The following is a 12,652-nucleotide window of genomic DNA, read 5'->3' as shown; positions in this document are numbered from 1 at the left end:
TCCAGCGGTCCGTAGCAGGAAGTGGGTTATAGCGCAGGCCATTCTGGGTAAATACAACCAAAACAAACGTGTTAGTGTAGGTTATGGTACGCCACTGATTACACGGGTAAAATGTCTTGTTATAAGTGAAAAAAATCTGCCTGTGGAAATTCGGAAATTCTTATCTAAAGAGTACCAAGACATTTGCACTACAAACCAGATCAGATTTAGTGTTTTTGCAGTGCAACTCTGTGATTTTACTTTCATTCATGACTGAGTTGCTGCCATAATAACTTCCATTTTATTAAAATATGACAGACATCCAGCCGTTCTTTAATTCGGAAGCAACCTTCCAGACTAGGAATGGATTTTATCGGATCACCTGACTACAGATGCTGAGATGAGTGATACTTTTAGATATTTGTACAAAGAGTTACATGAAAAATGTGTTTACTTTTTTCTAGGAAATCTGATTTTAATCTCAGAATTCTGACTTTTTTCCTACAATTGTTCGTCATTTCTGACAATACCAACTTTTTTTTTTAATTATCTTTTTTCAGAATTTCCACTATTTTCTTGGAAACTTTACTGGGGGGTTTTTCTCAGAATTCCAACTGTTTGTTTTTTTTCTTGGAAAATTGAAGTTTTTCTCAAAATTTCACTTTTTTCTTGGAATTCTATCTTTTCCTCAAAATTCTATCCTTGGGGCCAAAAGTTGGAAATCTGTTTTTTTGTTTGTTTTGTCCATTGGGTCCAATCCTCCTCCCGTCAATGTGTTACATATTATAAAAGAAGAATAAATACTAATGTTTAAAATTGATTTGAAATGCGATCTGCGCCTGTGGTTTCTGGTACCGAACACGTTGGATTGGATCCGATCCTGAACCCCAGCCTTGCTCCCAGTGGAGTGTGCATGAATCCGACTCGTTCCCTCGTCTTCTACGTCTCGTCCCTTTCCTGTCTGTAGTGGAGCCGGTTCTGAGTCAGCCGGACGCACGGCCGCGCACGCTTCCTCTCCTACTCCTCTCCGGCAGACGCATATTCGCATGCGGCCTCGCATATGCACGAACGCTCTCAGGACGAGGACTTGTGCTCATTGAATTAATCGCGTTCCAATTATCAAATGCTCACCCATCGCTCCCCGGCTCTCGCTCTCCGGCTGTGTGGGTGGGGGCGGTTGTCAGCTGATTAGATAATGCAAATACATTATTTATAACACTTTGGTTGTTCTCACCGCTTTATGGGATTGCCTAGCAACCAGGGAAATATATTCTACTGAGCAAAATGTCTGATAACCATGAATAGACAGAGGGAGGGAAGAAGGCTGAGGAGGACGGAAAAAATGGAAGGGGGCAAACTGGGAAACAACTGGGAGTCGACTGGTGCCTCTGTTGCTATGTTTGGCTCCTCTGAGTTAAATTATTTCTTAATTTTTGTCAATTTTCATCTCCTGCTTCTTTTAGCTCCTTCTGTCTTTCTTTCTTGCATTCCTCCTTTTAATGCCTCGTTCATTCTCTCTCTTCTTCCCTATCTCTGTGGGTGAGAGACTTCCTGACCTAGGTTGATTCTTGGAGATGACATTAAACGGGTAACCATAGGTTTATGGGCCTTTTTTTTTTTTTTTTTTTTTTTTTGCATTAATCATTCTTGGATAATGAGATTTTGGTCTCTTCAGTTCAGACTATAAGCTGTTTTAGGGCCTCTTGTCACTTTAAATCCAAATAATCAGCTGCTGGCCATGGCCCCCAACTCAATGTTTACACTCACACGTGAAAATTTCTGCAAACAGATGCGCAGTTATACAACTGTACATCTTTGAAAAGCAGAAGTGGAGGCTCCTGCGCAACTAAAAAGAATGCAGCAAGTGGTTTCTGAATGGTAAGTCAACAACAAAACATACAGCGGTAAAACCAGCTGAACAAGCAGCTGGAGCTCAGCTTGGGTTGCTATGTGACAGGCTGGGCTTCCCTGTGGTTGCTAGGTAACGAGCCAGGGTTGCTAGGTGAGGGGCAGTGCCTGCTGATTTGTGACTTAATAAATGGGAAGATTTTGAAACGGCTCATTTTCCAGACACCAATAAACATTAACTTATTTCCAAAAACAACAGTAGAGACCCAAATGGAAGTTAAAAAAAATTGCAGAATGTGAATTTTGCATAAAAGGTTCCCTTTAATTTCTCCTTTAATTTACTTGAACTATGAAAACCGAAGGAGTGCATCGGTGGAAAAAAATCCTAATTTTGATAAGTCAGTCAAATTGAAAACAAAAAAAATAGTGGACGTTTGATGCTGTGGGCCTGTGTGTGAAGTCTTTGAAATATCAAGGCACCTTAAACAAAAGCTGATTAAATCTGCCAGGAAACTAAAAGTGGGTTATTACTGTGCTTTTTAATTCAAAACATTTATCAAATAAACAAATTATTCACTAGACAGAAAATCAGTTCCTGAATTTTTAGTTATGCTGCTGCTTTTTAAGCCGATTTGTTGTAATCCATAAAGAACATCATTTTTTTTAAAATAATCCATAAATCTGCAATGAGTAGAAGGATAATTTAAGACTTTAATGCGTCCTTACTTATTTAACAGTTAATTTATCTGAGTAAAAGTGATTAGATTAATCTAGTTGCTGTAAATAAACCTCTAACTTGGTTTTTTAGTTGTTGCACTGAATCACATAAACAGCATCAGCTGACGCCAAACCTCCCTAATCTGGATGCCATAATCAGGTTTCTGTTGGGACGTTTGAAGGTTTCCTTCTCCTTTTTTTGGGAGGGGAATCTCTTTGATCCTTCTCTCGCTAAACACGCTTAATTAGCTGTTTTGGACTGTTTGAAGTTCCTCTGGAGTTTATCTAATTTTGGCTTGAATGCGCCGCTGCTCACAACACAAGATAAAAACTGCAGGGCCAAACCGACGAGGGTCAGTTAAGGTAAAACACGAGACAGATGGTTGGACTGAACAAGTAAAGAAACTGAAGAAGCTGTTCTCTTTTCTTTTTTCAAGTAATGCTGACTTTAAAGTTATCTTAAACTTAATTATTTATTTACTTAAAATAAACTCCTGTTTCTTGCTGAAAAGTTACTTGTGTTATTTCAAGTGTACTAAGATATTTGCACTAGAAACTAGACCCTTTATACTGATTTTTATCAACTTGTTTGCGTTTTATGCATTGATTTTACATGGTGACATTTTTCACTTGTAAATTTTTGTACATTCACTGGCAAAATAGGAGACAAAGAAATGAAAGAAAACTGAAAATAACTGTCAAATATGCAAGGCTCCAATATAAATTGATCATTTTGTCTACTGTTATGTCCTTCAGTGTAAAATAAATTTATAATTTGCTGTTTAAATTATTTGTAAGTTGTTTTTTTTGTTGACATTTTAATATGTTTTTCCTATTGGTGTTATTAGTTCGACTGTGGCTGTAAATTTTTATTTTGCTAAGTCTGGTACGTTCATTAATGTGCACTGATTTAAATAAAACCAATCAAAATATTTTTAAGCTGGTCCAGGACTTTAATGTGTTAATTTTGATGAACTGATTACATAAACTTTAAAACGTTTATTTATTTATTTTTCTTTAATACATATAAAAGTCCCAAGCTGGAATCTTTGTATTTTGTTTCTGGTACACCCATAAATCTGACGTACAAGCAACATGCATAAACTACAGTGACAAACTTGCCTCTCATGGGACACTGGAAAAGACTACTGTTGTTTTCAAGTTGTGCTAAAATGAGTTAGCCTATTATGGAAGCTATTTAAGCCTAAAATAGCGTCTTACTGCTAAACATGTATCAGCTAGCACAGACGTTCCCAATGCTAATGTTAGCGTCCACTCTCCACATTTCTAAAAAAGGATTTTTTCAAAGATGTTGCATGAATGGTCAGAGGTGAAACACTTGTCAGCTGCATGAGTATATTAGCACTTTGCTCTAATCTGATGGTTTAATATCCTAAATAACAAATTTAAAATAATAAATTTTGTTGTGCTCACGTGTATTTATTCAATTTACACAATTAACTTGAATAAAAAGTTTTAATCGAGTCCCATCATTAACTAAAACCAACAACAATAAAAAGTATATTTTATTTCAAATTGATCTTATGCTTTTGAATGCTCATGCAGTCTGTGTTCGAAGTATCACCACCTGCTGGAGCAGCATAGCAATTATAGCATCTTTGCCTGGGGTCACTCAGAGTTTTGATGCAGACAAAAAAAAGAGGAACAAATTGTTTAAAAATATCTGGAGTAGGTGAACTGATGCCGTAAATGCTAATTATTGTGTAAACTGACACATTCTGACACATTGACGCTAAATGTGGAGAAGAGAACAATAATGATGAATGAACTCAAAGGGCTGCAGGCTCAGACAGGAACTGGTAAATGTCGACGTACATCCTTTTTGCTCAGGAGTTTTGTTCCTGTGTTTTCCTCGTAGGATCAGCAAGGAAAGAGGAACATAGCGTGTGTGTGGGTGTGTGTGTGTGTGTGTGTGGTAGGTTTTTATATCTTCGTGGGGACCTATCCTGTCTACAATGTGGGGTTGAGGGGACGTCTGCGTTTTGTGGGGACATTTTTTGGTCCCCATGAGGGGACCTGCTGTTTTTGGATTAGGTTTAGGTCTAAGGTGTGAATTGACTTTTGGTTAGAGTCAGGGGTTAGGTATGTGATGGTTAGGGGTAAAGAAAGGGTTAGGCTGTAGAAAATGGATGGAAGTCAATGTTGGGTCCCCACAAGTCATGAAAACACGACTGTGAGTGTGTGTGTGTTGTTATTGAAAGTTGCATCAGAGCCTGCAGACAGCGATGTGAAGTTCAGCCCAATTAATCTGGAACTTGTGAGCAGAGACTGCATAACGAGACTTGTCTGTCTGACCTGAGGCCAGCTCAGTGTGTGTGTGTGTCTGTGTGTGTGTGTGTGTGTGTGTGTGTTATTGTGGAGGAACAGCTGCCTGTTGTCATTCTCTATGTGCATGCAACACAGCATCTATAGCTTTAATGTGAGAGAGCGTTGAACATTTTGTCTCTGAGACGCCCAAAAACACTCCTGACCTTTAGGAGGGCTGCTGCAAAAATTAGACATTTTCATTTCAAATATATTCTTTGCTGTACCCAATCTACTTTGTGGATTAATGTGTTTTATATTCAGAGTCAATGTTCTGCATATCTTAATCGTAACTACTTTTAACAAGCAATTGAACAGATGTATAAAGGAAATGTCACTGGGCCTTAAACACAGCCTTGTGGGACTCCATAGAAAAGTGATCAGGTTGGTTTTCAGAATTTATATTTTAACACCCTGGTTAGGTTTTAACTGCATGTCTGTAACAGGAATGTAGATGTTAGAAAATAAATGGCAGTTGCTGAATGTTAAATGGTAAAGATGATTTTGTATTAAATCAGAACCTACTTTGCAGCACTTTGCTGTGTGTTTGTGTTTAACAATGTGCATCGTCTCTGCCGAGGTTTCCTCTTAATCTCATCATTTGTGGATTTTCTCCATTTAGTTGGTCAATCCCAGCTGAATGTGACTCTCGTTGCTGCTGTTTAGCTTTTGTTTTCATTTTTTATCCTAAACAACTCAACTCCACAAGAGCAACATCATAATCCAAGATTTATGATTTTTATATATATATATATTTTAAAAAGCCACCATCTGCTGACTTGAGGTTTTCATGCTATAAAACGTTTTAATGACAGATATTTGGAATAGAAATATATTAGAGTATTAAAGGGTAGGTGGTAAAGTGATGCTCACTGAGTTTTGAGGGTTAAACTCAACATTAGGCACCACTTTTGTCTTTTAATATTTATTTAATAGATAAATATAGTCATGTGAAAAATAGGACAACCTACAGCAGCCTTTGTGTTTATTCAAATTTTAACAATTCTGGTTACAAAAGCAAAGATTTAAAACTGAAGCAAATAAAATATAGCGTAGTTTAAAAAAGGTATTTCTGATGAGGAATAATATTTACTTTATTTTTTAAATATCATGACTTTATTCTTGCATTATTTTGACTTTATTCTCGTAATATTTCAACTTTATTCTTGTACGACTTTATTTTTGAAATGTGACTTTACATTCTCATATTTACTTGTTTTTTATGAATTTATTCTCTTATTTGAACTTTATTTTCGTAATACTTACTTTATTTAAAAAATAAATAAAGAATTTTTAAAGCTTGTATTTTAATAAAGAATACAAGCTTTATTCTTGTATGACTATTTTTGAAATATTTAAAATAAATATTCTCATTTTATTTTAGAAATATTTTGACTTCCCAACAAATTTTATTATTGTACAACTTTATTCTCGAAATATTATAAATTTATCTTTGTAATTTAATTTTTTCTAATTTTCTTAGCATGGCCTTTATACTCCATCATACATTTTTATTCATGGGATTCAGTTATTCTCGCTTCTAAATAAATAACCCAATAAATATTTGTGTGTCATGTTTTTTAGGAGTTGCTTTGTAGCAGACGTCATATTTCCTATGTCTCCCCTGTGTTCTGTTCAGGGTCGCCTGCTGGTAAAAACGGGTCGTGTCCACCTGGGAGAGAAGGTGCTGCGTGACGCGGTTCAGGTCCACAGCACGTCCCACGAGGCGTGGAGCGGCCTGGGCGAAGCGCTGCAGGCTCGGGACTCCAGCCAGGCTCCGGACTGCTTCTTGACGGCGCTGGAGCTGGAGGCGTCCAGTCCCATCCGGCCCTTCACCGTCATCCCCAGAGAGCTCTGACGACCCGGGCAACAAATCTGACCTTTTCTTAAAGGGGCAGTACCATGTAAAATTAACAGTTTTCAGCTTTACATCATGTTATAATGTCAATCCTTCGTCAAAAACATACCTGGACTGTTGCTTTGATTCTTTGCATGTTTTAGAAATCCTTTAATCTCCATGACAACCATTCAGCTGTGCACTGCAAAAGCATAAAATCTTACCAAGTGTTTTTGTCTAGTTTCTAGTGCAAATATAACTTATCAGCAAGATACAGGAGCTTATTTTAAGTAAATAATTCTTTGATTTTTATTATAAAGTTCAAGTTCCTCAGGCAGATTATTTCACTTGTAATAGGGGAAAATGTCTTAGAAGTAAATTTATCTGCCAATGGAACTAGAACTTTTCCACTAATATTAAGGAATTTATTTAAAACAAGCTTTCATATCTTTCTAAAAAGATACCTGTAAGTTAGTTTTGTCTCACTTCAAGTGTACTGAGATATTTGCAGCAGACACTGGCCTAAAATACTTGTTTAAGATTTTGTTTTTGCAGTGTGCAAAACGCCTGTTTGGACGTAGCCCCGCCTTGATGACCAAGCTCCTCCTCAGAGTTGCGGTTTCCAAGCAGCCTTCCCCCATGAGCCTTTTCCACTCAGCTCCTTCAGAATAGCCAGCAGCAATTAGCAAACACCAGGTGGAACTGCACTTCTCATTATAGGAGCTACTTCTCAGAGCATAGCTGGTAAAAACGTTAAAGGGTTAATGGAGGATTAATAGAGGAGCCGTGTTGTGATGACTTTCTGTAGGTGGAGTTTCAGAAAGAGCAGGAGCTTCTTAAAGAGACAGAGGCCCAAATTCAATGCGTCTTAAGTTATATTTGATCTATGCAGCATTCTCATAACAACTGAAAGTAACAGTTACTTGATTATGCTATAAAGTGGCTTTATGCACCTGGAAAACACATAATCTGCCCCTTTAACTTATGTGGCACTGAATAAAAAATGACCTACTGATTCAAATTTTAAGTTTGTTTTGGAGAAGTTTGTTTGTTCCTGCAAAGCAAAATATGAAAAACTCTTATTTGCTGCACATATCCTGAATACAAGCTATCATTTGCATGTAGTTAGCTCAGGTAGCTTGACTTATAAAACCTGCAAAACTCAAAATATCTACAAATTAGTTTTTTCTTGGATAGTTTAATCAGATATAATATAACATTTAAAAAGAAAGATTTTGTCTGTTGTCTAGCTAGCTTCTTGTTAAACTAAGCTAAGCTAACTTTCAGCTGGGTGTAGCTTCATGACTTTTTATGATTTATTAGCTTAAGAATCAAAATGAAATTATATTTTTTTACAATCAGCAGCATCACTACAGTTTACATAATCATTTCAGACATATTTATTAAATAATACTCCAGCTCACAAAACCTGACACAGCAACATTTTAGCATTTTGAGAAAACATTGCAGATCAAATCACAATGATTGACCTTCTGCTATTGGATATAATTGGTTGAACTGCAGGTGTATTTCAGCAGATTTATGTAAAGCGTTGACTTGTAAAGCATTTGCAAAGCTTTTTGTTCACACTGACCAAAACAACAACCACATGTTGAAAGTAACTAATATCCTTGGAAGAGAAATTAATTTATTTATGTCTGTAAATTGTTTATAATTTTGTCACTTTCCTATAGATCGATTTTCTTTTTTCTTTTTCAAATCAACATCTGAGCATTCTTTGCACTATTAATTATAAATTATCTTTTTTTCTTATTGGATATCAGTGGTTATTTGTAAAATGTGTGAAATGGAGGATTTATGCAAATGAATCTTCTGATGTTTTGCATGGATCTCCTATGTACTTAACTCTAAACTGATCATGTTTCTGGTCATAAATAATGAGCATTATATTTAACAGAGTTCCTGTTGGTCCTTATCTGAACATTAATAATTGTTTTGATTCCTGTATGCAAAAACTCACATTTTCTGATCAGTTAAATGGAAGAAGACACTTTTTCAGCTGTTTTATGTAAATATATTGAAAATGTAAATAAATGAAGATGCTCCTAAAAACAGTTGTTCTGACTCATCTAAATGGGTTAAAAGTTCAGTTTGATTTATCTAAAGTGAGGAAAAAATTTATTTTCTTCTTTAAGTATTTAAAGCCTTGGTTTAATATTTCCAAAATGATTTGAGCTACGTTCAGGCTACGTAGCTCAATCAGACGCTTCACATTCTTTTCTGTTTTTTTAAATAAACGCTCCGTCTTCACCCGCCTTGTCGCCTCTGACTAGCGGATGCCACTTTCGCGAGCGAAGCGACTGGGGCTGCTGACTTATGTAATCCTGCAAGCACAATCTTCTGCCTCCACCTCTCTGTTGGTCTACGTCGCTCGCTGATGTGATGTGATGCGGCTTGGTTACCTAGCAACCAGCCTCTTGTTTGAGTAACTGGGGAAAGCAGGGAGATATCCGCTCTGCTCAACAACACGCATACAGGCAGAGGAGGCCAATAACGCCACCGCCGCCGTCATGCAGCGATGCAGACTGGGTCTGTTGGATGTCGGCTATAATCAATGTCTGGTTGTAAATTAATTTATTTTATGCAAAGAGAAAAATAAAACAAACTGCACCCATCACTCCAGGAATAAAATTTCCCATTCATCAATACTTTTTTCTTTTTTTGTAATTGATTGCCGTCTCTGCTGTCCAAAAGGAGAGAGAGAGAAAAATCTATTTTTACTTCCTTCCCTCCTGACTCACAGGCTCTCTCTTGTTCCATCCTCTCCTCATTAGCACTATGTGAGACACCTACGCCGGGGCTTCGAGAGATGAATGGTCTAATCCCGGAGGGGGGAGAGTGAAATATTACACTGTGTGCTCACACGTGCACAAATATACACACAGTGGCGGAGAGAAGGGGCCAGCCTGCAAACCCCTGTTGACAAATTTGGAGACACTCGTCTTAGTTTGCACCAAATCGATGAGATTAGAATTGATTCAGCTCAATATTGTGAATTTCTAAAACATTTCCCGTTGTTGTGCATAACTGTGAAGTAGAATAATTAATCTACAAGGTTACAAATCTGGAAATGTGGATTTGCAGTTGACTCTCGTTACCAATAAACTCCAGTTGCATACTCGAAAAACTAGAGTAAGATCTGTCATGATAAATTTTGCTGGAAGTTATCGCAATAATATTTTTGTTTTGCGACCATTTTCAAGCAACACAATCGTCATGGTATAATAATGCGAGAACGCATTTACAAAGATCAATAAACTTTAAATTTTAATGAACATTTCATGCTGGAACTCCATTTTAAATATCCAAAATAAACAAACAAAACTACAAAAAAAGCTAGAAAAAATTGCATTTCTTACTAAATACAGTGTGAATGCTGTAAGCTGAATGTTTTTAGTGAAAACTGCAGAAGCATTTAAAGTTAACTGCAGGAAATGTAAGAATTAAACAGAAGCAGAAAAATAAAGCAAAACCCTGGAAAACGCAAATAGAAAAACTGTAGGAGTGAAAACTTTCTGTCAAAGCAAAAATACCATGCAAAGAGAACCACAAATTTGTGCAAAACTGTTTACAAAGCTAAACAAATGCTTATGAGCTAATTGGCTAAAATGCTACAGCTAACTGAAATGCTAATGATAGTCTCTTGGTCAGGGCCATCATCTTGATTTACAGTAACATTCACCATGCAGTGTGAAAAAAAGGTAAAATTAACTACAATTTTTCACACATGCAATGTGGAAAACCCCAGAAATATAAACAGAAAGATTAAAATGTGAAACAGTTTCATAGCAAAACTTTCTGCTCATCATATGTTCAAGAATATAAACAGCATCTAAGTGCAGAGCAGTTCATATGCTGAAACTAGCTAAAGAGCAAGAGGAAGAATATGCTGTACATTAAAGCTGCAGTAAGTAACTTTTATAAAACATTATTTTTTTACATATTTGTTGAAACTGTCACCATGTTGTTACAGTTGAAGAGACAGATAATCTGTGAAAAGTAAATCTCCTTTGCTTTCTCCCAGTTCCAACAAGAAACAACCAATCAGAGCCAGGAGGCGGGCTTTAGCGCTGTCAATCACTCTGTGTGTGGCGTTTTCTCTCTGATAAAGACAGCAGAGCCTGTTGTGGATGCTAAAGCTAGTTACCATAGCTACCAAAGACAATGAATAAACAGTTCTTCTGTAACAGTAAGTTTCAGAAGTACATTTAGCAACAAGTAGCCTGCATGAGGATGTTTGACAGTGCTGAAATCCTCCTCCTGACTCTGATTGGTAATTTGGTGCATAAGAAATATGTAAAAAAAAATTAATAAAAGTTACATACACAGCATTACTAACACAATTACACCATAAAATAATGTGCAGGTAATCAAAAGAATCGGTGTCCTTCAATAATTTGGTCAAATTTTTGATTTTCTCATGTAGATATACAACAGGGCAGTTTGTAAATGTGTTTTTTAGTATAAAGGGTTAAAATGTGTTGCATTACAGGGCACCATTCAACATGTTGTGCTCATGTTTAAATGCAGTCAGGACAGATTAACTGGGGATTGACAGCCTGCAGATGAAGATTTATTTACATGCACGCTTACACGCCTCAGACTGTACTCTTTGTGTTTGCGTCATTGTGATGTCAGAGCATTCATACGTTTATTTTCTTTTTTTTTCATATTTCTTATACAACATTATGTGTATAAATGTTAAAATCCTGAATTTATTAAACCCCAGATTCACACAACACTTACTCTCAGTGTGTTTCCTAATATATTTTAACATATGGATATCACTCTTTACACACTGAAATTTAAGGTAATTTAGATATAAAATACAAACAGAAGGAAAAACTTTTAAAATTCAGAACTTAATGTCTGCTTTACAAGCCAAATATTTAGCTTGCAAGTTAAAAACTTAGTAAGCTAAATATTTAGTTTAGTCAGCCTGCTAACTATTTAACTTGTTAGCTATATATTTAGGTCCAATCTCAATATTTAGTTTTAAAAATAAATTTTTAGCTTGAAAAATAAGTACTTTATTTGGAACTAAATATTTAGTAAACAAATTAAATATTTAGCTTACACATTGAACACTTGTGAAGCTAAGTGTTTAGCACAGTAGCCTATGAACCAAATATTTAATTTTCTATAAATATATAACAACTAAACATTTAATTGGAAAAAAATTTTTTATTTTGTTTACAAACAAAATAGCTTCCAAATTAAATAGTAAGTTAAATATTTAATTTGTGAATTAAATATTTAGTTGGCATGCTAACCTACTAACAAGATATTTAAATTGTCATCTATGTATATCATTAGCAAATAAAAATGTAAGTCCAAGCTAAATATCTAGTTTGCAGACTAAACATATATTTAGCACAGTAACCTGTGAACTAAATACTTAACTTGCTAGCTAAATATTTAGTTAGCAGACAAAGTATTTAGGTCCAAGCTAGGCATTTAATTGGAAAAAACATATTTAGTTTACAAATAAAATAGCTTATAAATGGTAAGCTAACTAAATATTTAGTTGGTGTCCTAGCCTACTAACTAAATATTTAAACTGATTTCTATATATTTAGTTATCAAACTAAATATGTAGATCCATACTAAGTATGTAGTTTGAAAATAAAACACTTGTTATAAAAAAATTAATTTTATTTGGAACTAAATGTTTAATATGTAAATTAATTTTTAGCGTGAAAGTTAAATATTTAGTTTGGAAATGTATGAATAAAATGGAGAAAATATGACACTTTTTTTTCTGTATTATAAACCAAAATATTTCTGTTGATGTTTGTGTAACTTTTCAAACAGGAAGGGGCAAAGAGGGCACAGGCAGGTTAAAGTTGGACACCAAGAAAGAAATACTAAACCATGGCTGTCAAAACGCTGCCCTGGAGTCAGAGATGGGTGAGGGGTGTGAGA

General features: G+C 35.5%; 1 protein-coding gene across 3 annotated transcripts in view; it reads left to right on the top strand.

Moving 5' to 3' along the window:
• ttc7a (tetratricopeptide repeat domain 7A) overlaps positions 1-8,779 on the top strand; it is a 47,972-nt gene extending 39,193 nt beyond the window's left edge. For all 3 annotated transcript variants that reach the window (XM_088013171.1, XM_088013172.1, XM_088013174.1), the window contains one exon: positions 6,509-8,779. In XM_088013171.1, coding sequence (XP_087869297.1) covers positions 6,509-6,727 — 219 coding nt within the window. In that variant the 3' untranslated portion in view covers positions 6,728-8,779. The remainder of the gene's footprint in view (positions 1-6,508) is intronic.
• The last annotated feature ends 3,873 nt before the right edge of the window (positions 8,780-12,652 follow it).

Source organism: Poecilia mexicana, unplaced genomic scaffold, assembly GCF_051168715.1.
Source record: "Poecilia mexicana isolate PSO_F unplaced genomic scaffold, ASM5116871v1 scaffold_15, whole genome shotgun sequence".
NCBI classification, from domain to species: domain Eukaryota; kingdom Metazoa; phylum Chordata; class Actinopteri; order Cyprinodontiformes; family Poeciliidae; genus Poecilia; species Poecilia mexicana.
Note: the sequence above shows the minus strand (reverse complement) of the source record. Positions and strands in the feature narration are given on the sequence as shown.